We start from the raw sequence: 22,374 nt of genomic DNA, 5'->3' as shown, positions 1-22,374 counted from the left end.
AGCTTTTTTTATCTTCTCTTAACCTTAGCCCCTCCTACCTAATACATATATGCATAAAATTTTAAGAGAGGGTTTAGGGGGCTCCACGTGCCTAGGATCAGTAGGGGGTAGAGCCCCCCCCCCCCCTGGCTCCGTCGCTGCACAGGAATGGTTTTCCTTTAACAAACCATTACACTACAGTCAGGAGAATTGCATATTTGCCACTAGTTTGACCTACTACAGTAGTACATGTGAAAAATCCCCTAAATGGCCTAATTGCACACACCAGATCAGAATGCTCTTTATAGATCCGCTGGAGCATCTCTAAGAGACTCTCTAAATCATTCCTAAGAGCAACTACAGTGTATATGGATCAAGTAGTCCATATATATGGGCTCTATGTCAGTAGGCTATAACTATGGTAATTGGCACAATGTTGGGCCTTTAGTTGGAGAATAAAATACAGTTCCCAAACGGCCCCACTTTCTTGCCCGTCTACCTCCATCCGGTCTTCAATACTTCGCCCGTTGCTCGCTCGACGCCGCTACCGCCGCTGCCGCCTGTCCCTCCTTAGCCACCGTCGCCGCTCGCCCCTCCTCAATCCGGATTGGACGGTCTCCAACTCCAATCAGCCTCCTCAAACAAAGATTGACTTTCTCCTTTCCAGATTGGACATAAATCAATCTTCTTGGTCAGGGTGGCGACCACATGAAGCATGAAGTCCTAGGTCGTGATTTCTTCCCAAGGCACGTGGACGGCGGGGCAGTGACCTCTGCGAGGACAGACGGGCCGGCGGTTTCTCGCTGGCCGCACGGACGCCTGACGTGGCGGCCACGCGAGGCGGGGCAGCGACCTCATTGGGCACGCGAGCGTTTAGGGCTATGGCCTCACTAGTGCACGTGCAAGCCCGAGCGACGGCCTCTCACTGGCCGCGCGAATGGTGGCGGCATCCTCTGTCTCTACTGCAAACTTGGAACCGAGAACGAGAGAGAGAGGAAGGAGAGAATTTAATATTTCTTTATTTCTTATGGGTGGTCTATAGGCATATGAATACCTGGTACTATGGAATGCTATATGGATTGTTGTCACAATGTTTTAGCTAGCTAGTAGAGAATATTTTAGTGCTTATGGACTGCTTTATGGACACATTGTGGTTGATCTAAATGGTAGGAATATAGATTTTGGTGAATACTACCCTCCAACGGCTTCTTTTTTTTAGGTCAACACCAGGGGGAGAAATGCCTCTCCACCTGAATTTCATTCCACAGATGTCGGACTAGCCGGGAGGTGAAAGGGCATGATGCCAATCCCAATACAAAGTTCCGAGAGGTACATGATAAGGACTAAGGAGAGAAGGAATTCAACACTTAACAGAACAACCACAAACACAACATGATTCAACTACCAAGTCCGCCTACTAGCCGAAGCGACTTCAAGCACAACTTCCTAACCTATGCCACCACCAAAGACATACCCCGAAGAGCTCCACATCACATGCAACTGTAAGGTATTGAGTGGGATCCGACAGATGGCAGCCAAAAAGCTGCAAGGCATTGAGTCAGAGCCAACAGGCGGTAGCCAGTGAGTAGCATCGCCTAAGAACGCATCTGAGCTCCAACCAACGCCCGCCAACACCATTTGGGGGAAGGAAGCCTCAAAGGGGAAGGGTCACTAGGAGGAGAACGAGGAGATCCAGAGAGGAGATCGAGGTCCCCGCCACCCAGCATATGATGAGGCAAAGCACTCAAGTGATATAGAAAACGACAGAGCAAGCCGTTGGTGACGAGCACCAGACAGCAAGTGGTGTTTGTAGAGGCCAAGGGGTAGAAGGGTAGCCATACAAACAATAAGATGGGGAGGAGAGCAACCGAGGAGAGCACAAGGGCGCGTGGGGGCACGCATGGAAGCGGGTATGCTTGCATCAATGCCTTCAAGAAGGAGAGTGACATCCACGGATGCAGCAAGCCCATAAGGGCTTGTGTCCTAGAACCTGCTTAGCAGATGCAGCAAGCGTAGATTGGCCATCGTGATAGCAGGAGCCGGAATCTTCCCCTCCATAGTGGTGCCCTCAAGAGGGACACAACGTCATTGACACCACCACCATCGACTTTAGATAACTAGAGCTAGGTTTTCACTAGGAGGAGAGGGATAGTACTACAGTCATGAGTTGGGCAGCCTACACATCGATGCCTCCAAGGAGGTAAACGGCGCCGGAGGGTGTCGTCGTAGGTCGCACAGACAGGGTCGTGCATGGCTTTCGCCTAAGCTCCCTAGACCCGTGAGCTATAGCCCATCGTCTTAGGTAGAGGAGGTGCTTAACGAGGCCCTCGGCGAGGAGCGCAAACACCACCTCCTTGTGCCTGTAGTACCCAGCGTGGAGCGCAGATCCAAGCACAAGCACGCTGTAAGGAAAATGGACCCTGGGTCCATTTACTTTGGATTTTGGTGTTTGATGACCAACACAACTAAATTGGACTAATGAATTTATAAGTAATTGTTTTGTAGTTCAATAGGGTGCAAGACGTGACTTGGACGAAGGCGACATGATGATCCCATAATCAACACCATAAGCAAGACCCTAGAAGCACAAGAGAAGCCCCAAAATATCAAGCAAAGTCCAAGCATGAAGATAAGAACCAAGCCCGACGCAAGATCACGAAGAAACGAGCTTCACAGAGGTGACCGGACGTTGTAACACCCTAAAATTTGAATTTTTGGAAATAGAGCTGAAATGATTTATTTGTGAATTTTTGTGCACATGAAAACATAGGAAAATAAAAATTTTCATTAAATTAAAATTCATCATAAGGTTTAGCCACATGTTTGTGCATACATGCCCTTGCATTTAATGTATTTGATTGAGTGGTTTTGATTGAGAATTTAAAATGGTTTAAATTGCTTTTAAAAATGAATTTGAAAATGGCTTTGAAATAAAAAGAAAACTTGAAGATAAAAGAATTTTTAAAGTTGTAAAAATTTATTTTTGAAAACTTACCAAACTTTCTCATCTTTATTAGGTATATTTGAAATAATATTTAAGTTTGGTTTTGATTCAAGGTTCAAATGAATTCAAGACCCATTTGAAAAAGTATTAGGAAAATTAATTTAGAAAAAAAAAGAGCAAGCCCTTGTCTTCTGGCCTGGAAGCACAGCAACCCAACAGGCCACCGGAGCCCATCAGCCTTGGCTCGGCCCACTCGTGCTTGCCCCCCCCCCCTCCGCGGGCCGTCCATCTTCTTCCACTTGGGTCTGCGCCCCGTCCCTCTTTCCCCCGTGTCTGGCCTAGCAGCGCGCCTGCAGCCCACTCCCGCGCTCGGCCCGCTCAGCAGCCAGTCGCGCCGCGCGTCCCCTCCCTCCTCTCTCTCTCGCCTGACGCTAACACCCCGGGCCCACATGTCAGCTGGTATCTTCTTCCTCTAGTCGTCCCCGAATTGGACTCCGACGCCGCCGTGGTGTCCGTGCCGCCCCCGTCTTCCTCCGTTTTGCGTGCGCCCCAAGCTGAGCCGGCCCTTAAAATCGGATGCCCGAGCTCTCCGCCTCCAGCCCCAAGCTCCTGCGTTGCAGCCTCCTTCGCCTAGCCACCACCTATGGCCGCAACCGCGCCACCCCGAGCTCCACTCTGCCTAATCGTGTCCGAGGCCGCCACCATGCTGTCACAGCCTTCCTCGAGCCCTCCACCGAGTTCGCCTTGAGCCACTCTTGCCCCCGTGGTCTTCCCATGAGTTGTGGTGACCAGGAGCGTCGAAGCCGATGTCGCCGGCAAGGTCCGGCCATGGCGCCGCCGTCTGGATGCAGCCGCCGGCGACCTCATCTTTCCCAACCGATCACAGCCGTTGGATTCGTGATCAACATCCCAGATTAGAAGGTACCGGTTCGCAAGCACAATTGCTAAAGAGTCCTCGTGCTTTTCAATAATTGAACCCGCATTCCAAAACGTTTCTCCGTGAGTCCGTTTTCTTCTTTGGAAAGCGTATTTTGTTTCGGTAAAGTCTAAAATACGTTTTCACTTATTTACATATTCGTCACTGATTTTGTTTTAGCCATAACTTCCCCGTTTTAACTCTGATTTGATCCGTTCAACTTGTGTTAGGTTCATAATTTCATAATCTACATGTTCATACTACTGTTAGATGTGTTTTCAACTTTTAAAATTCATGATTAGATTTAATCTATTATTTTATTAAAGTAAATCTTGTTTATTTCATATCTCTTGCATTTTAGATCTGTTTTGACCCGTTCAAGTCATGCTAGATTCTTAGCGATGAGATCTACGCGTTAGTAATAGTGTTTACCATATTACTATTTTTGAAATTTCATGGTTTAAATCAGATCTTGATTAATAATTATACAATTGGGTTTTATAAATAAAATATGATTTGTTTTTCTTTAGTTTTATAATTCAAATCTAAATTTGATTTAATTCAATTCATATAAGCTTTTATATCGTTAAAATAAATAGAGACTATAGTTATCTTTTCCGCGTATTAAGCAGATCTATCGGTAGATGTATCTTTTTCACCGTAGCTCTAATTAGAGTGCTTTTCGCGTCTGTGTGTACGTAGCGAGACGTAGATTCGTTTTACAAACTTTTCATCTTGATTTTATGTTTGATGTACTGTTCTAATTTAGATCTATTGTTTGCTTCATGTATGATTGTATAGATGCTTGTGTGGTGCTTTATGATTATGTCCAGTCGGTGAGATATACGTGGTGATCAAGAAGAAGAAGAACGTTGAAGATTAAAGCTTACCGAAGGATCGGTGTTTAAGGCAAGTATAGCATGGGATCTTCCTTGTTGTCCTATACACCTTTAATCATTTAATTCATAATGCATGTGTCTACCTTGACTACCACTAATGATTTCCTAGTACTTTGTACCTTGTACCTTGATACCTTTGGGGTATTGCATTGGGTAGTATGATGCTAGTGCTCAACTACAACCATGATCTTGTAACTTGACTAATGGTATATGCAATAAACATTAAAAATGCGTCTTAACAACAAGGAACAAGGGGGCTAGAGCATTGGGATATATTATGGTGCTCTAGATTCCTCTCCCTAAGGACTTATCTGTAAGTGATCATTCGAGACTTACAGTACAGCTATGAGGGCTACATGGCTCTAGCTTTAGCTCAGTATGAGAACCTTTTCTAGCTTGTTAGTGGTTACCTTTATGGTGCAAGAGGGGTGTGTTCCGGGTTGGATATAGTGCGGCCTCTGTCTGTCAGTGTATAGGCTGCATGTCATTATGCCTGTCGAAAGGGGAGCTCTACATTCGTAGGCCACAGAAACCTAGTGGCCCTAACTTGTTAGATGAACCTTTGAAAGGCTTCATAGTGAACCCTACCGACCTTCCTTGGTAGTGGGTCAAGTGGCTAATCACCTCGGGCGAAAGGGTAAATCACGACTCACAGTGAAAGTGTACAACCTCTGTAGAGTACAAAACTGGTATATCAGCCGTGCTCATGGTCACGAGCGGCCTTGGAACCCTTACGGAATATATGATGGACACTAATGATATGGATGATGAAGATGCTCACTAATGGTTAATTGGTTATGCTATTCATTATTCATGTTTACCTGATCATGTGTTTATGGGCTTGAGATAAACTTGTTGCTACTCCTATGCTAAAATCATGACTCATTAAAAGCTAATCGCAGTTAAACCAGTGTCAGCCTTTTGAGCCTCATGAACCCCATGTTATATTTGTTGAGTATGACATGTACTTATGCTTGCTTTATTTTACACATATTTGGAAAAATCCCGGATGGGTACCAGATTGCTAGAGTTTGGAGGAATTAGGCTTGTGATCAACCAGTCAGTTGTCCCTATGGATTTAGAGTCTTTGCCTGAAGATTAGAGTTGTCTTTTCGCTATCTATACTCTGAGGTTATATTCTTTATACTAATACGCTATGTATTTAAGCATTGTCTTTTGATATTACCCTTATTTATAGCTATATGTGAGATTTGACTTCCTGGGCTCACATATGGTGTGTATCTGATTTTGTTCTTAAAACCGGGTGCTACAGAGTGGTATCAGAGTAATGCTGACTATAGGACGCAAGCCTAGTTAGAAATTGGCCGTCTTAAGGTTGTGAAATTATTGTAAAATCCTTGTTCTATAAATCTTGATATTTTCTTCTCTACTAAATCTCTACCCTTGCTATTCATCTCTACCTTGGTGCTTATTTTAATGTCTTTGTTCTCATCTTCACTCATTGATTTGATATGCTTTTAGAACTATTCCTCACCACCTTCTTACGTAATCTGAAGATGTCTTAGGATTGTTACCTCTAATACAACAAGGACGATAGTAACACAAGTTGAGTCAATGATTGAGTTGTGCACCTTTATTGCTTGTTGAATTGTCATAATGCTTATGATTGTTTTACATCTTTGTAATGATTGCAATGATCTTGTTGGGTGTTCCTACAATTTTATTTAGTTTATAGGCCTAAGGTATAAGGATTAGTGAAACAAATAGTTGGGTTATGGTTTTCTTCTGTTCTCCCTATCCTGTCTTTTCAGAGCAGTTTGTACTCTTTGGCTTATATCCCTAATCTTAGATGACTTAAAATCATGAGAAAATTCTGAACAACAGTAGACTTCAATATCTTTCTCTGAGCGCAAGAATCACCCTGATAGCTATTTTGGTTATGGAGATACGAAAATCACAAGACGATGCATCTGTGTTGTTTGGAACCCAGAACAGTTTCTGTTGTGAACTATTTTTGACCAAGTTAACTGCAGAATTTGGAAAAGTGTTCTATAAGGAAGTTGTGGAGACTTTTATAAACTTTCCAACGGTATAAGCTAAAATATCATTGGATTAATAGAATGAGAGTTACAGCTGTTTTACTACGCTGCTGTTTTTCATCCCGCGAGGATTTCTAGATTTCTTGTTCTTGCCTCTATACGAGAGTATCATTGAGATGTCAAAATGTCTTGATGTTAGTTAGCTCATCTAAAAAAATGTGCAAGCTATGCTTGGTGTCCCCTAGTTTATCTTTTCTTAAGGGGGGTAGCCAAGTTGAATAATTTGCAAGGTGAAGTATCCTACGTTCTAGTTTGCGCAGCAGAAGCGTGGTGGTACCCAAAGATGTGAGAGAAATTTAGAGTCTCAATGAGGTTTGATTAAAGGTTCAAGGGAGGTTTAACCAAGATCATCAGGATATTGATAATGCTACTGGAAGAAGTTTTAAGTTAGTTGGATCAAAAGACCTCAGCTAAGTGTTTGAGGGAATCCAAGAGGAGGTTGAAGTAAAACCCAAGTATTAGCTTTGCCAGATCCGGACAAGTGCTTCATATCTACAATGATGCGCCTTGTCAAGATGTGGTGTGTCCTTATGCAAGAAGAAAAATAGAGGCTTATGAAAGAAAAACATGAGATGGAACATCTGACGTATGGAAGTTATCTATTGTGAAGCATGGAAGTACTATCTTTTAGGACGTAAGAGTGACATCTCGGTGGATCACAAGAATCTACCGGACATCTTCACCAAGTTGGTCTTAAGCTTGTGATATCTTCATTGGAATGAGATTGATTATGACTTGGAAAAGTGCTATCACTTGGAGAAGCAAAAAGTCATGACTGATGCCCTTCGCAATGGAGAATAATGCTAAGAAGGTTCGGATGACACCAAGGACTAAGAATTGTATTCCAAGTTCGAGCAACTTAACCGGAATCACTAATGTTTTGAAGATTGATAGTAGAATTTCCTTCTGACCAAGAGATTCATCGGGCTTTATTGGAAGGTGGATATTTTAAGGAAGAGAATTGGTACTAAAGGAGAGGTGGCCTAGTAATGGGAGTTACCTGAGAATTTCTCAGGGTACCTGTTATAATCTTGGAGTTAGTTTGACAAGTTATTTGGAGTAAGATTTACGAGTATGCAAAGTAAAGTGGGATCCCTATCAAGACAATGGAACTACACTGATGAAGTAAAGAAGAATCCAAAGACGGAGTATCCCTATCTCTTAGTCGACGTCTTCCGAATCTTGGGGACGAGATTCATCTTAAGGGGGGTAGAATTGTAACACCCCAAAAATTTGAATTTTTGGAAATAGAGCTGAAATGATTTATTTGTGAATTTTTATGCACATGAAAACATAGGAAAATAAAATTTTTCATTAAATTAAAATTCATCATAAGGTTTAGCCACATGTTTGTGCATACATGCCCTTGCATTTGATGTATTTGATTGAGTGGTTTTGATTGAGAATTTAAAATGGTTTAAATTGCTTTTAAAAATGAATTTGAAAATGGCTTTGAAATAAAGAGAAAACTTGAAGATAAAAGAATTTTTAAAGTTGTAAAAATTTATTTTTGAAAACTTACCAAACTTTCTCATCTTTATTAGGTATATTTGAAATAATATTTAAGTTTTGTTTTGATTCAAGGTCCAAATGAATTCAAGACCCATTTGAAAAGGTGTTAGGAAAATTAATTTAGAAAAAAAAGAGCAAGCCCTTGTCTTCTGGCCTGAAAGCATAGCAACCCAGCAGGCCACCGGAGCCCATCAGCCTTGGCTCGGCCCACTCGCGCTTGCCCCCCCTCCGTGGGCCGTCCATCTTGTTCCTCTTGGGTCTGCGCCCCGTCCCTCTTTCCCCCGCGTCTAGCCCAGCAGTGCGCCTGCAGCCCACTCCCGTGCTCGACCCGCTCAGCAGCCAGTCGCGCCGCGCGTCCCCTCCCTCCTCTCTCTCTCTCGCTTGACGCTGACACCCTAGGCCACATGTCAGCTGGTATCTTCTTCCTCCAGTCGTCCCCAAATTGGACTTCGACGCCGCCGTGGTGTCCGTGCCGCCCCCATCCCCCTCCGTTTTGCGTGCGCCCCAAGCCGAGCCGGCCCTTAAAATCGGATGCCCGAGCTCTCCGCCTCTAGCCCCAAGCTCCTGCATTGCAGCCTCCTTCGCCTAGCCGCCACCTATGGCCGCAGCCGTGCCACCCCGAGCTCCACTCCGCCTAATCGTGCCTGAGGCCGCCACCGTGCTGTCGCAGCCTTCCTCGAGCCCTCCACCGAGCTCGCCTCGAGCCACTCTTGCCCCGGTGGTCTTCCTGTGAGTTGTGGTGACCGGGAGCGTCGAAGCCAACGTCGCCAGCAAGGTCCGGCCATGGCGCCGCCGTCTAGATGCAGCCGTCGGCGACCTCATCTTTCCCAACCGATCGCAGCCATCGGATTCGTGATCAACATCCCAGATTAGAAGGTACCGGTTCACAGGCACAATTGCTAAAGAGTCCTCACGCTTTTCAATAATTGAACCCATAGTCCAAAACGTTTCTCCCTGAGTCCGTTTTCTTCTTTGGAAAGCGTATTTTGTTTCGGTAAAGTCTAAAATACGTTTTCACTTATTTACAGATTCGCCACTGATTTTGTTTTAGCCATAACTTCCCCATTTTAACTCTGATTTGATCCGTTCAACTTGCGTTAGGTTCGTAATTTCATAATCTACATGTTATACTACTGTTAGATGTGTTTTCAACTTTTAAAATTCGTGATTAGATTTAATCTATTATTTTATTAAAGAAAATCTTGTTTATTTCATATCTCTTGTGTTTTAGATCTGTTTTGACCCGTTCAAGTCATGCTAGATTCTTAGCGACGAGATCTACGCGTTAGTAACAGTGTTTACCATATTATTATTTTTGAAATTTCATGGTTTAAATCAGATCTTGATTAATAATTATGCAATTGGGTTTTATAAATAAAATATCATTTGTTTTACTTTAGTTTTATAATTCAAATCTAAATTTGATTTAATTTAATTCATATAAGCTTTTATATAGTTAAAATAAATAAAGCCTATAGTTATCTTTTCGCGTATTAAGCAGATCTATCGGTAGATGTATCTTTTTCACCGTAGCTCCAATTAGAGTGCTTTTCGCGTCTGTGTGTACGTAGCGAGACGTAGATTCGTTTTACAAACTTTTCATCTTGATTTTATGTTTAATGTACTATTCTAATTTAGATCTATTGTTTGCTTCATGTATGATTGTATGGATGCTTGTGTGGTGCTTTATGATTATGTCCAGTCGGTGAGATATATGCGGTGATCAAGAAGAAGAAGAACGTTGAAGATTAAAGCTTACCGAAGGATCGGTGTTTAAGGCAAGTATAGCATGGGATCTTCCTTATTGTCCTATACACCTTTAATCATTTAATTCATACTGTATGTGTCTACCTTGACTACCACTAATGATTTCCTAGTACTTTGTATCTTGTACCTTGATACCTTTGGGGTATTGCATTGGGTAGTATGATGCTAGTGCTCAACTACAACCATGATCTTGTAACTTGACTATTGGTATGTGCAATAAACATTAAAAAATGCGTCTTAACAACAAGGAACAAGGGGGCTAGAGCATTGGGCTATATTATGGTGCTCTAGATTCCTCTCCCTAAGGACCTATCTGTAAGGGATCATTCGAAACTTACAGTACAGCTGTGAGGGCTACATGGCTCTGGCTTTAGCTCAGTATAAGGACCTTTTCTAGCTTGTTAGTGGTTACCTTTATGGCGCAAGAGGGGTGTGTTCCGGGTTGGATATAGTGTGGCCTCTGTCTGTCAGTGTATAGGCTGCACATCATTGTGCCTGCCGGAAGGGGAGCTCTACATTTGCAGGCCATAGAAACCTAGTGGCCCTAACTTGTTAGATGAACCTTTGAAAGGCTTTATAGTGAACCCTGTCGACCTTCCTTGGTAGTGGGTCAAGAGGCTGGTCACCTCAGGCGAAAGGGTAAATCATGACTCACAGTGAAAGTGTACAACCTCTGCAGAGTGTAAAACTGGTATATCAGCCGTGCTCACGGTCACGAGCGGCCTTGGAACCCTTACAGGAATAGATGATGGACACTAATGATATGGATAATGAAGATGCTCACTAATGGTTAATTGTTTATGCTATTCATTATTCATGTTTACCTGATCATGTGTTTATGAGCTTGAGATAAACTTGTTGCTACTCCTATGCTAAAATCATGACTCATTAAAAGCTAATCGCAGTTAAACCAGTGTCAGCCTTTTGAGCCTCATGAACCCCATGTTATATTTGTTGAGTACGACATGTACTTACGCTTGCTTTATTTTACACATATTTGGAAAAATCCTAGATGGGTGCTAAATTGCTAGAGTTTAGAGGAATTAGGCTTGTGATCAACTAGTCAGTTATCCCTGTGGATTTGGAGTCTTCGCCTGAAGATCAGAGTTATCTTTCCGCTGTCTATACTCTGAGGTTATATTCTTTATACTAATACGCTATGTATTTAAGCATTGTCTTTTGATATTACCCTTATTTATAGCTATATGTGAGATTTGACTTTCTGGGCTCACATATGGTGTGTATCTGGTTTTGTTCTTAAAACCAGGGTGCTATAGACGCGGCCCTTATAGCGATCGGACGCATCCAATCAAGATGCTCGGCAACAGCAGGCGTCAGCAGCAGCTACCAGGATGCTGAGGGCTAAAAGTGACCGGATGCAATGATGGCACTGTTCATCATCTCGGCAACACATTCAGCACCGACCAGGCACTAGCGGATAATCGACCGGACGCAGGAACTACAGCAGTCCGATCGAGTCTAGAGAGGTTCTAGAGCGGCGACTGCGCGACTAGACGCGTCTGATCACTAGTGACCAGACTTAGCAGTGTGTCCGATCAATGCACGCGCTCCAATGGTCGGGATGGCCGGACGCGTCAGGTCAGGACGACAGCAGCGTCCGGTCAGTAGCAGAAAGTTGGGTTTTGCCCCCAACGGCTACTTTCTCAGTGGGGCTTATAAATAGACCCCCAATCGGCCATTTGAGTAGTGGAGAGTTGAGGAAACATACCAAGGTGTTGATACACTATTTTAGTGATCTTCACTTGCATAGTGCTTAGTGATTCATTAGGTGATTAGCGTAGGTGCTTTATGAAGTGCTTAGGTTGATTAGACCACCTCTTATGCACTTGCTCTAGGTTTAGGCCTAGTGTTTAGTGAGGTTTGCATACCTCTTACCACTCGGTGCTTGCGCGCACCATTATTGTACATCAGAGGGGCTTGTAATCTTGCGAGATCACACCAACCGTGTTTGTGGTGTGGCCGCCACCGTGTACCAGAGGGAACAAGGCCCACGGTGTTTTGGTCGGAAGCTTGACAGTGAAGACGGACGGGGAGTAGTCTAGGAGAGGCTTGCCGAAAGGCACACCGGAGACCCACTTGCGCGTGGGGAAGGCCCGAGGCTATCCACAGAGTTACCCGACAAGGAGCTTGGCCCTTGCAAGGGATTCCTTGCGAGGGGCTCCAACGAGGACTAGGGGAAGCTTGCGTGCTTCTCGATACCTCGGTAAAAATACCGAAGTCATCAATAGGAGTTTGCATATCTCTACCTTACTCTTTAGCTTCCGCATTTAGATTATTTGCATAACTCCTTTTGTGGTAGAGATAGCAACACACTAGCAAAACCATAGTTACACATTTAGATAGTTTATCCTTTTGTATAGGTTTTGCTAAGGATAGAAAAAGAGGCCATAGTTTTGAGTTAGAGTTTTAAGTTGCCTAATTCACCCCCCCCCCTCTCTTAGGCATCACGATCCCCTTTCACATGCACAGCATGTGAAGCTCGTCCATCAGCGATCTCTACATGGCGTCCACTAGGCCGCTGAGCGCGTGCAGCGGCACCGCTAGAGCCCGATGAGGACACGGATGCCATCATCGCGCCTGATGGCGAGGCCCATGAGAATGGGCCCAATGAACACAGTCCTTGTTGAAGCGCACCGGCACTAGTCCTGTGGCCGTGCAGGCGTCACCCACGCGGTGTAACACCCTCGGTGTTACATTACACAGCCTTTTGCTAAAATAATGCATGAGCATCATATTTATGTGTGAATGTATGTAATATAGGGTGTAAGGCATTGAACGTAACTTGAAACGTTCATCGGAAATGCGAATGAATGTTATATTTCATGTCGCGTTATATCACTTAGGGTTTTAAACAATTTTTTATGGAACAAAAATGTTATAGAATGCATGTACGAAACTTTAATAAAGTTTGTAGTATAAGCTTCGTAGGTGACGGTGAAATACTTGCGGTCGAGAATGGAATTCACTAGCTAGCGTATCGAATAGCCTAGAAATCGAATTCGACGCGAAACCATTTGAGACTTAGTCAAATTTCCTAAGTCGGACAACGCTTTGACGAAGCTAGGTTCGGTACTTTTTGTAGAAGAATCGGGCTAAGTAGTGGTATGGTCTTAGGGTTTGTTTTAGTAGCTTGACATGCCTTCTTGAGAATGGAATAGGTGGTTTAGCAATTGAAGCTTTGAGTTGGATTTTTGGGACGCTTAAAAAAGCGTGCATGACGTGTTTCCAGTCGGTTGCAGCGTCTAGGCATGGTCACCATGCCCGGCACTCGGCGTCGCCGTGCCGGCCGGCCAACGTGCACGCTCGCATGCATGCCACCGCGCTGGCCAGTCCTACCACTGGCTCCACGCTGCTGGCCACTTGCCACCTGCTGCCACATCCAAGCACGCGATTCATGCATGCTGCATGCACGCCTGCGCCCAGCCTACCTAGGCCGCTTTGCCACCTACCGCTCTCATCGTGGGCCCGCTGCCCTAGCCAGTCGCTGCCGTCGCTTCACCGTGTCACTGCCTGCGTTGTGTCGTGTCCCCGCTCTACCACCTGCCTGGCCACTCTACTGCCTCATGCTCGCCTACGTAGGACCATGTGCACATGGCCACACTTGGCCTGCTACTGGCTGACACATGGCCCTACCCGCGCGTTGCCTTACCGCTGCGTGGGCTTGCCCCACCTACATTGCCATCACATCCGTGCTCAATGCGACGCTACTGCTGCTGCCTCCTTAGACCGACGCCATCCACTACGGCACGTAGGGCTGAGCCGCTGTCAGTTTACGAGTTATGGCAATGCGGCCAACCATCCTGAGCGTGTTTGGCTTGCTTCCCCAGTGGCCTGTAGCACGTGCATGATTGTGCACCGAGTTGACAGCCATGTCCCACCATGGTAGCGACGAGCCATGCCTTCCCTGTTCCTCTGTCACCATGGTCGCTGGACCCGCGCCTTTAATTCGGCTTGGTGGAGTCGCCTTGGTCCAATTAACTCAGTCCATGGCTTCACAGTGTAGTCAGCCAGCCACCCGACCCCATCGTGTCGTGATCCTTGCTATGCCATGCTCTAATTTGGAGCTTTCCTCCCATCGGGTTGTTAAGACTATCGTGGCATGCATCGACGGCAAGGCCCCCACTCCAGTGCTGCTCAGTGTTCATTTCGTTCCATCGCCAACTTCGCCTCCACCTACTCATCACCCTACGCGCCCTTGCCAAGTTGCTACCACCGCCTAGCCACCCCTGACGCAGTCTTGCCACCACGATGCGGGCCTTCCCATCGTGGGCTGTCAGTCGCTCGGCTAGGCTACGCCGGTGGAGGGCAAGCGCGCGCGCTGAGTGGAGTGGGCCGAGCCGCTCGCGTAGTGGGCCGCGCGGGTAGATTCGGTTTTTCCTTTTCCCATGAAGTTATGAATGTTTATTCAATTTAGTTTTGAGCTGAACTTTGTAAAATTATAGTAAATTCGGTAGATGCCCAAAAATAGTGAAACAAAATTTGTTAGGTTCATAAAAATGCTATCTATCTGTTGGTGTTGTTAGTTTATAGTTAGCTGTGGTAATGATAGACTCATAAATTCACTTTAGAAAGCTTAGTATTATTTAGCTTAATATTTGTAGAAATTTTTGTGGCAAATTGGTGATAGCTTGAGCCATGAAATTTCTACAGTAGACTCATTAGATTATTATGTGCTTACTATAATTTTTGTAGCCCTAGAGTAGGTTGATAAATAGAATAGCTAGTACTCCTTGTTTTATCATATATAGACTAAATCGGTGTTAAGAGTAAGAATGCCTTAGTTGCTAAGGTAGTACATGCCATGTTTCATACTTGTTAGCGGTAACAATAGGTAACTTAGCACCTTAGTCAGTAGAATTAGCTCAATAGCTTGATAGATGTATTTTTATTTTAAGAGTTATTAGTTGTCATATTACTAAGTGTTGCATCATCATTTTATGCATGTAGATCACGAGTTGGTAGAGTTCATGCCTGCGGACGAACAGGACTACGAGGAGAATATTGATGAGTATGAGGAGGAGGTTCTGGTACAGGAGGGAGCCCCTGATGCTGTTCGTTGCTGACTTTGTTGACACATCGCCTATCCCAAGGCAAGCCCCGGTACATAACCCCTTTTTGAATGATTATTGAATATATATGATGTGCATTTACTGTTACGGACATTTTATGGAAACTACCTGTATAGATATATCTACCTATAAGTCCTACTAGTATAGGTCAAGTAGCTGCTATGCTTAGGGTATCGGTAGCGTGAGTAACCTGTCGTTACTCATAATAGGTGATAATTATGATCACTCATGAGAAAATAGTAGAAAGGAAAAAGGAGACCGGGCAGGGATACGATTTGGGTATTGGTGGGTGTAAGAGGTTGTGTCCTGCGGCCAATAGGGCATAGCTTGGTTACACTTTTTCCCTGTCTGTGTCGGTTAAGGACCAGCCGTTGCATTGGATTCTAGGCAAGTCACAGACTTATTATCTCGAGTACATACTTAGGTATGGGCATAGGGAAGACTTGTTGCTCTCTTGTCGTGGGTTCCGGCTCTTTCCAGACCTGACTGATTAGAGGTGGGGATGGTGGAGGTCCTTGCACCGCACTAAGTCTAGGACTTAGAAGCGGGGGCTTAGAGTCCAAGTTTGGACAGGGACCTGGACCCCGTGATAGGAGGGTGGTGGGTTGGTCCTGCTTGTGCCTGGGGTACAAGCGGGGCGTGTGTTTTTGGGGTACCCAGCTGGGGGCATTGATTCATGAATCGCCAACGTTCTGGTACGGCTTGTCTACAGTCTAGCACCGTAGTAAGAAGTAAAAGATGAAAGGTGATAAAATGGAACTGATTGCTCAACCCTTGCTTGAAAGTAGAACATGTGCTTACATAGAATGGCTAGATAATAAATTAATCATGACTGCTAGTAATAACATAAGTAAGGATTCACTACTAGAATTGCTTTCTGCAAAAAGAAACCCAGCAAACCATAAAGCTTTGCATATCCATTGGAGTCAGGAAATTATTCCACTAGTCGGATAAGTCTTAAGAGTACATTGTGTACTCAGGGTTATTTACCCCTGTTGCAGGTTCAACTTGAGGAGTACCCGTTGTGTGAAGGATTCTTCTGGTGGGCACAGGCGGATCCTTGTCATTATCGATAGATATTTATTATCATTCTGCTGTTTAATATTCTGCACTCTAAATTTGGCAATGTAATAATGAATTTCTAAGAACTCTGGATATATGAAATGGGTTAAGTATTGTAACTTGTTCTCATTATTGGATCCTTGGGGAAAATGTAGGACTATTCGGGCTCTCCCTTGGGGTGTGCTCGACAAAACTCGCCCACTGTAGCCTTACTTTCGGGGTGCTTAGTGTCTGGTGGAAGACGAGCGCCTCCGTAAGTGCGTTATTTCGGACGGTTCTGCCACACGCGGGGTCCCTGAGCCCGGCCTCCATCATTGGGTACACGTCGTGGTGGAGCAGCGTGCCTTGGAGCCGTGGATCGAACCACCCGCAGACTATGCCGGCCATGCGTGGGACCGCCCTCTGTGCACTACATCACCATTACTGTGCGCGTAGGGATAGGGAGGTGGAGTTAGTTGCCCCAACGCTACATAGGCGGGCGTCCTCAGGGGCCTCCGTCCGCCCTAGCCGCTACCGCGCCGCGCGCCGGCCACCACGCGCCAGATCCGAGGTAGAGGCCACCGGAATACGTGCCCCAACACACCCACCAGCTACCTGCTGGCCGCCAGTATGGCCGCCGACCACCGCGCCCGCTCGGCTCCATGCGCTAGATCTGGGGCAGGGGACACCGAATCCCGTGGGCCTTCGAAGCTCTATGTAGCTCGAACTCCATGCCCGCCGCCAGGAGCACGGCGCCGCGCAGCACGCGTCCAGCCGAGTGCGCCATGTCGCCACTGGATTTCGGGCCCAGAGAACCCGGATTCGGAGCTTCGTGCTCGCCGCGGGCCTTCCATGCTCCTCCACGCCATCGCCGTCACCACCGGCGCTAGCAGCAGGGCTCACCTCGAAGGGAGCAGATCCATGGATGCAGGCATCGGATCTTGCCTTGTAGGGCATGGGTACGCCACCACGTCGGTCCCAGTCGTCTGCCATGGAAGAAGTGAGGTCTGGGGAAGATGGGAGAGAGTGAGGAAGGGGGGAGATGCAAGGGTGCGGAGGCTGCCTTGTTGAGCAGCACCGTAGGCCGTCGCCACCACTCGTCAGCGAGCAGCGGTGTCGCCCCCGATTCGCCTCAGGGAGACGACACGGGGGGAGCCAAGGTAGACCTTTCATATGACATTATACCAATAAGTCCCAATAGCTTCTCTAAATGGTTATCCTAATATAGTCATATTCTATTCCAGATTATTGCTACTAAAAAATAGAAGACGAGAATGACTCTTTAGAGCGCACATGAGATATAGAAAAACTGTTGAAAAGTCAAAAAAATATAGAAAGCAATTTTTATGTAAATGACTCTTCAAATGATAATTTAGAGAGTGAGGATTTATAAATGCTCCTTGAGATGTTCTTAGACTTATCTCCATCAAAATTTTGGCCCAAAACGAAATGCCCTAGTCGTGGCCCATCTAGAGATCAGTTCTCCCAGCCCAGTAACCATCAGCCACCTCCGCCTCCGTCTCGCTTGTGGACGGCGGGTTCCCCTCGCCAGTCGCCACTAGTCCTCTAGTAGTGACTGGTGGGCTGCCGACGGCCGAATCGACTGGGGGTGCGGTTGAATCGATCGGGGGAGGGTCAAATCGACCTGCAACCGAGCGCGAGCAGGCCGCGACGCCAAATCGAGGAGAAAGGAGAGGCGAGAGGGGGGCGGCCGGGCGGTGGCGTGGCCAGCGGCAGCCGCTTCGTCGCAGTGTGGCGCGGGTACGCGTGCCACTGCCGCACTGCGGCTACCGCCGGTATAGCGTCCAAGGTCCAACTGCTGCGTGCTGCCGCTGCCCTGCACCGCTGTCTGCTTTGCGAGCGCGCATCCTGCGGAGTGCAGAGCAGCACAGGGCAGAGGCACATAGGCACACGCCACGTAGCACTATTCATGACTTTATTTATTATATTTTTTTAATTTAACTGTTTGTGGTACACCAGCACAGGACAGAGTTGCGTTAAAAAAAAGTCAATTGGTTCGCATTGGGCCATGTACTCCTCCCATTCAAAATTATCTGTCGTTTTTGGTTTTCGTAGCAACAAATTTAATTCAATTTAAATTTATTAAAAAACTAGATTTAAAGATTTTTTCAATGATACCAATTATGTACCATAAATATTAATATTTTTTAATATATATTTTAGTTAAAGTTGTTTATCATAAAAACAAAAATGACAGATATTTTGGGAGAGACGGAGGGAGTATAATCGTACATGTGTGCTGCTGCATTGCTACTTGAATGCATCAAAGTCGTGTGTAGTGAGTAAGAGCGTCCCAAAAAGGAGGACAGGGTGAGGCTTCTGTGAACTAAAAATACTGTAGAAGCCTACTGTGGCTGGAGCCGACGCGGCTTGGAGCTCCATGAAAGTCGTGTGTAGTGAGTAAGAGCGTCCCAAATAATCTAGCTTAAAGCTAACTAAATGAATTTTTTATTCACTGAATACTTGAATAGTGTAAAAGATAAAAGACTATCATGGACTAAAGGCTCAAGAGATAGTCTCGTACGTTTTATGATGCCTCTCTCTCTTAATATGACATTGTTAAGCAAGGAATATAGAAATTGCGCGCAATGCATATCATCGCTTTATAATTTTCTATTGATCATCAATGTATAGTACATGAGCATGTGGAGAACTAAACATCCTGCTGATCTGCTATAGATGCGCCTGTTCTGTTGCTGGATTGGCAATAGTGCTGTGTGCCACAATTCTATCCAAGTGCAGAGGATCCAAAGAGCGATTAGCGGCAATGATGGTTATTTTTCAACATACTTGGTTTTATGTCTAATTTTGTAGAAGATATATGACGATGAAGAGGGCCAACGAAATATCTATTAAATAAACAAAATATGCATTTATCCTCACTTTTTGTAAGCTATTTATCATTTTTGTTAGAGGAATTTATAATTCCATTACGCAACTATATTGGCTAAATCGCACGACACCAAAGTTACGATACACTCTAGCACTTTGGCCAGGGCTAGAGGCACATCCTCTTGACAGCTTCTCCCTAGAGCGTCAAGCTAATGAGCTACAAGATTACATTCTCGAGGGGCATATATTGCACCTGGTATACAACAAAGTTTTCAGCTAACAATTTCTTTAGTTCATGCACAAGACCACCTATCGATGATAATCGGCCTGTTCGCTGGTTGGTTTCTGAACGTGATAAGCCCGGCTGATGCTGGTTTGTTGTGAGAGAAAAAACACCGTTGGCTGACTGAAACTAACAAGCGAACATGCTGAATCTGTAATCATCTCCTTGAAGAGCCCAGACCACCAGAGCATCAGTTTCCAAAACCTTGATTCCCACCTGGCTCGCCCGCATATGTACCCTCGATGCAGGCCTTCAGTTCCATTTGCAGCGCGTTGCTAGCGAAGTCCACACTCTTTATCCTCGCTTTTGTTAACTTTTTTTTTGAGCAACTCGCTTTTGTTAACTTATTAGGTAGGTGTGCAAGGTTTTAAGTTCTTTCAAAGTTTACATCGTGGCCCAAATCAAAGCGTAATAACTTGCATGTTGGGCTGACCGGCATTCTTGGGCCTGTAACTCGCCTCCAGCGCCTCTCAGAATCAGCCCAGTAGCCTCACAAGGCCTCCTCCGCAGGCCCACGCATTGCTTGTTCCCTGATAAGAAGACCTCCGACTCCGCCGACTCACTCGTGGTTCATTCCCCTCCGCTCCGCAGCGCGCTCCTCCAACACCGGCATCCGCGTAGTCGCCGGCGCCGCCCGCGCGTGAAGCAAGGATCACTCCTCTCCGCCTCTCGGAGACACAGTCCATTGAGTTCCAGTTCAGGCAGGACTACACAGCGCGCAAGGAAACAACGCCACCGGCGGTACGTAACCTAACCTCTGCATGTCCTGCGCCTGAAACCATGCCCTTCTCCTACTCTCCTAGTAGCAGCTTTCTACGGTCTTCACGCCGTGTTTGTTTATTAGTGTCGATTTTATCGTGCTATGGCCTGAGGGAAATTCGTGGAGCAAGCTATTGGTATTCTTGTGCTGGTTGGTTTCTGGGGCATATCGTCGAGCATCTGGTGTGCGGTTCTGGGGAGGAACCTATGAGTATTTGTCCCGGCCTTTTTGGGTAAACTAGGTTCAGTACTCCACTTCGCCTTTGACTAAAGTAGCTAGCGCTGAACTTTGGGTTCCTGAACTCCTTGTGCTGCAAGTTTACAGGAAGCAAAGGTTTTTTTTTTTTCTCGCCATTTTGAATTGGAGAAGGTTGCTGTCTGGCGTGCATGATATACATTGATTTGTAACCCACGTCTGCTTATAGAATTATGAATTGGTGGATTACCATAAAGATGCCTTTCATCTGTATATCCGGTATCGCCGACCAGGACCAAATTTAAATCTCGGTATCTGCAGTTTTTCAAATAGACATTCTGCTAATGCATATCCCTTTGCCCCGAGGCCCCAGCATACTGCTCATAGTATATTTGTACTCATTGGGTAGCATGTTCATCGATGTCTGGTGCAGTTAGGTGCTTACATGTTCCTTTTCCCTAGTCTAGAACAGAATGGGCGGTTCTTGTTCATATTTTCTTTATCAAACAGTCATTTGAGTGAACATATGTACACTAGCCCCATGAATGATAGAATACTATATTTTCCGGTATTTGTATGGCACATTTTGTCCTGGATCAGAAAGGTGATTGGATATCGGACTGTCAATTGGTTATATGTTGTGAGAAATTTTTTTTTTTCAATTTTAGTGTTCAGCAGATGGACGCTGAACAATAAATCAATGCATAAGTTCATGTATGTTAATCCTACTGGACTGCTCAGGCTATAAACTAATTCACACCTATCGATATTTTGTTAGGGTTAGATTAGCATATCTTTAATTTGCAAATGAAAGGAATGCTGTGCCTAATTGTTCTCATTTCAGAAACCAGGGAGGAGGCACTCGAAGCAAGTTACAGTTATCTCTGAACAGCTGGACCTCTTACCAACTTCAGCACATCAGTGGAACATATCCATCAGCAAAGAAGCCAAGGATCAAGATGGCACTGCGACGGGCACTAGGATGGTCGGAAGGGGAGGTTATGCGACCAGAGTCAAAGCCCTGCTCCCGGTTGATGCGGCAGACTGCTGGCATCTTCTCTGTTGGTGGTGGTCTGGCTTTCTGGGTGCTCTGCCGCCTTCACTATGGTCAATGTTCCTATCCGTCCTGCTGTCTCCTTAAAGCTTTTTGTATAACTCCTGCATCTTGTCAGCAGTAGTTTTTCTTTCTCCTTGGGGTCAAGCTAGAACTCATACCATTTTGCTGAGACTGTCTATTCTGTAGGTCCAAGAATAACTGTTCCAAGGAGTCTCAGGTGGGCGTCATGCGGAGCAGTCTCTATGAGCGCGACATCAGCCTTGCTTGTGCGGCTCTTTAGCCCAGAGTGTGAACCTCAAAACATAGCTGCCTTTGACAAACCTGAACTAAAGGCCGAATAGCATAGAATTGGTGTTAATCTACCAAGAGGCAAGACCTATCCAAGTTTTTGTCCATATAATAATCCTAGCAGTTCCTGTAAGATACTTTTGCATGATATACAACCCGCCATGAAGTGTTATGTTATGTCATCATTTGAATTAGCATTACTGGTCACCATGTATGGTAGATTTACATCCGTGTAAGTCGGTAAGTGTGAGCTGGTGTAGATGCTCTGAGATTGAAATGTTGTATCGCTGGAATCCAGAAACTGTTGTTTGAATATATATATATATATATATATATATATATATATATATATATATATATATATATATATATATATATATATATAGAGAGAGAGAGAGAGAGAGAGAGAGAGAGGGAGGGAGGGAGGGAGGGAGAGGGAGAGAGAGAGAGAGAGAGGGAGGGAGGGAGGGAGAGTATATTGAGTAGCCGGCTACAAAATGAGTTATTTTGTAGCTACCTCTATTTACGATAATTTTATATACTAATTTATGATAATGTCAATACATATTTATGATAGTTGGGTTACTGTAACACATGGGGATATTTACTGTAACGTTATAGTAAATCACTTAGTAAAGAGGTACTATAATCTCGTAAATTAACATAGTAATTATTGTAACTCAATATGGCTACAGAATAAGGGCAGTAGTTCTCTCTCTCTATATATATA

The 22,374-nt window shown here is 45.2% G+C and overlaps 1 protein-coding gene across 2 annotated transcripts; it reads left to right on the top strand.

The window, feature by feature from the left end:
- The first annotated feature begins 19,923 nt into the window (after positions 1-19,923).
- On the top strand, positions 19,924-21,954 carry LOC136451708 (uncharacterized). Of its 2 annotated transcripts, XM_066452393.1 has the most exons (4): positions 19,924-20,085; positions 21,144-21,406; positions 21,543-21,736; positions 21,922-21,954. In XM_066452393.1, the coding sequence occupies exons 2-3, from the start codon at positions 21,259-21,261 to the stop codon at positions 21,695-21,697; spliced, it is 303 nt and encodes a 100-aa protein (XP_066308490.1). In that variant the 5' UTR covers positions 19,924-20,085; positions 21,144-21,258; the 3' UTR covers positions 21,698-21,736; positions 21,922-21,954. The 2 variants fall into 2 exon arrangements, with proteins under 2 accessions (XP_066308490.1, XP_066308489.1); XM_066452392.1 differs by lacking the exon at positions 21,922-21,954 and having other exon boundaries at positions 21,543-21,911.
- Positions 21,955-22,374: the final 420 nt, after the last annotated feature.

This window comes from Miscanthus floridulus, chromosome 5 (genome assembly GCF_019320115.1).
Source record: "Miscanthus floridulus cultivar M001 chromosome 5, ASM1932011v1, whole genome shotgun sequence".
NCBI lineage: Eukaryota > Viridiplantae > Streptophyta > Magnoliopsida > Poales > Poaceae > Miscanthus > Miscanthus floridulus.
The sequence above is the reverse complement of the archived record's forward strand: the minus strand, read 5'-3'. Positions and strand labels throughout refer to the sequence as shown.

Excerpts from the sequence above, each read along its gene's own strand:
- LOC136451708 (XM_066452393.1), top strand. The coding sequence starts at position 21,259 with ATGGCACTGCGACGGGCACTAGGATGGTCGGAAGGGGAGGTTATGCGA. Across the intron at positions 21,407-21,542 it reads GCTCTGCCGCCTTCACTATG|GTCCAAGAATAACTGTTCCA; the intron begins GTCAATGTTCCT and ends TCTATTCTGTAG.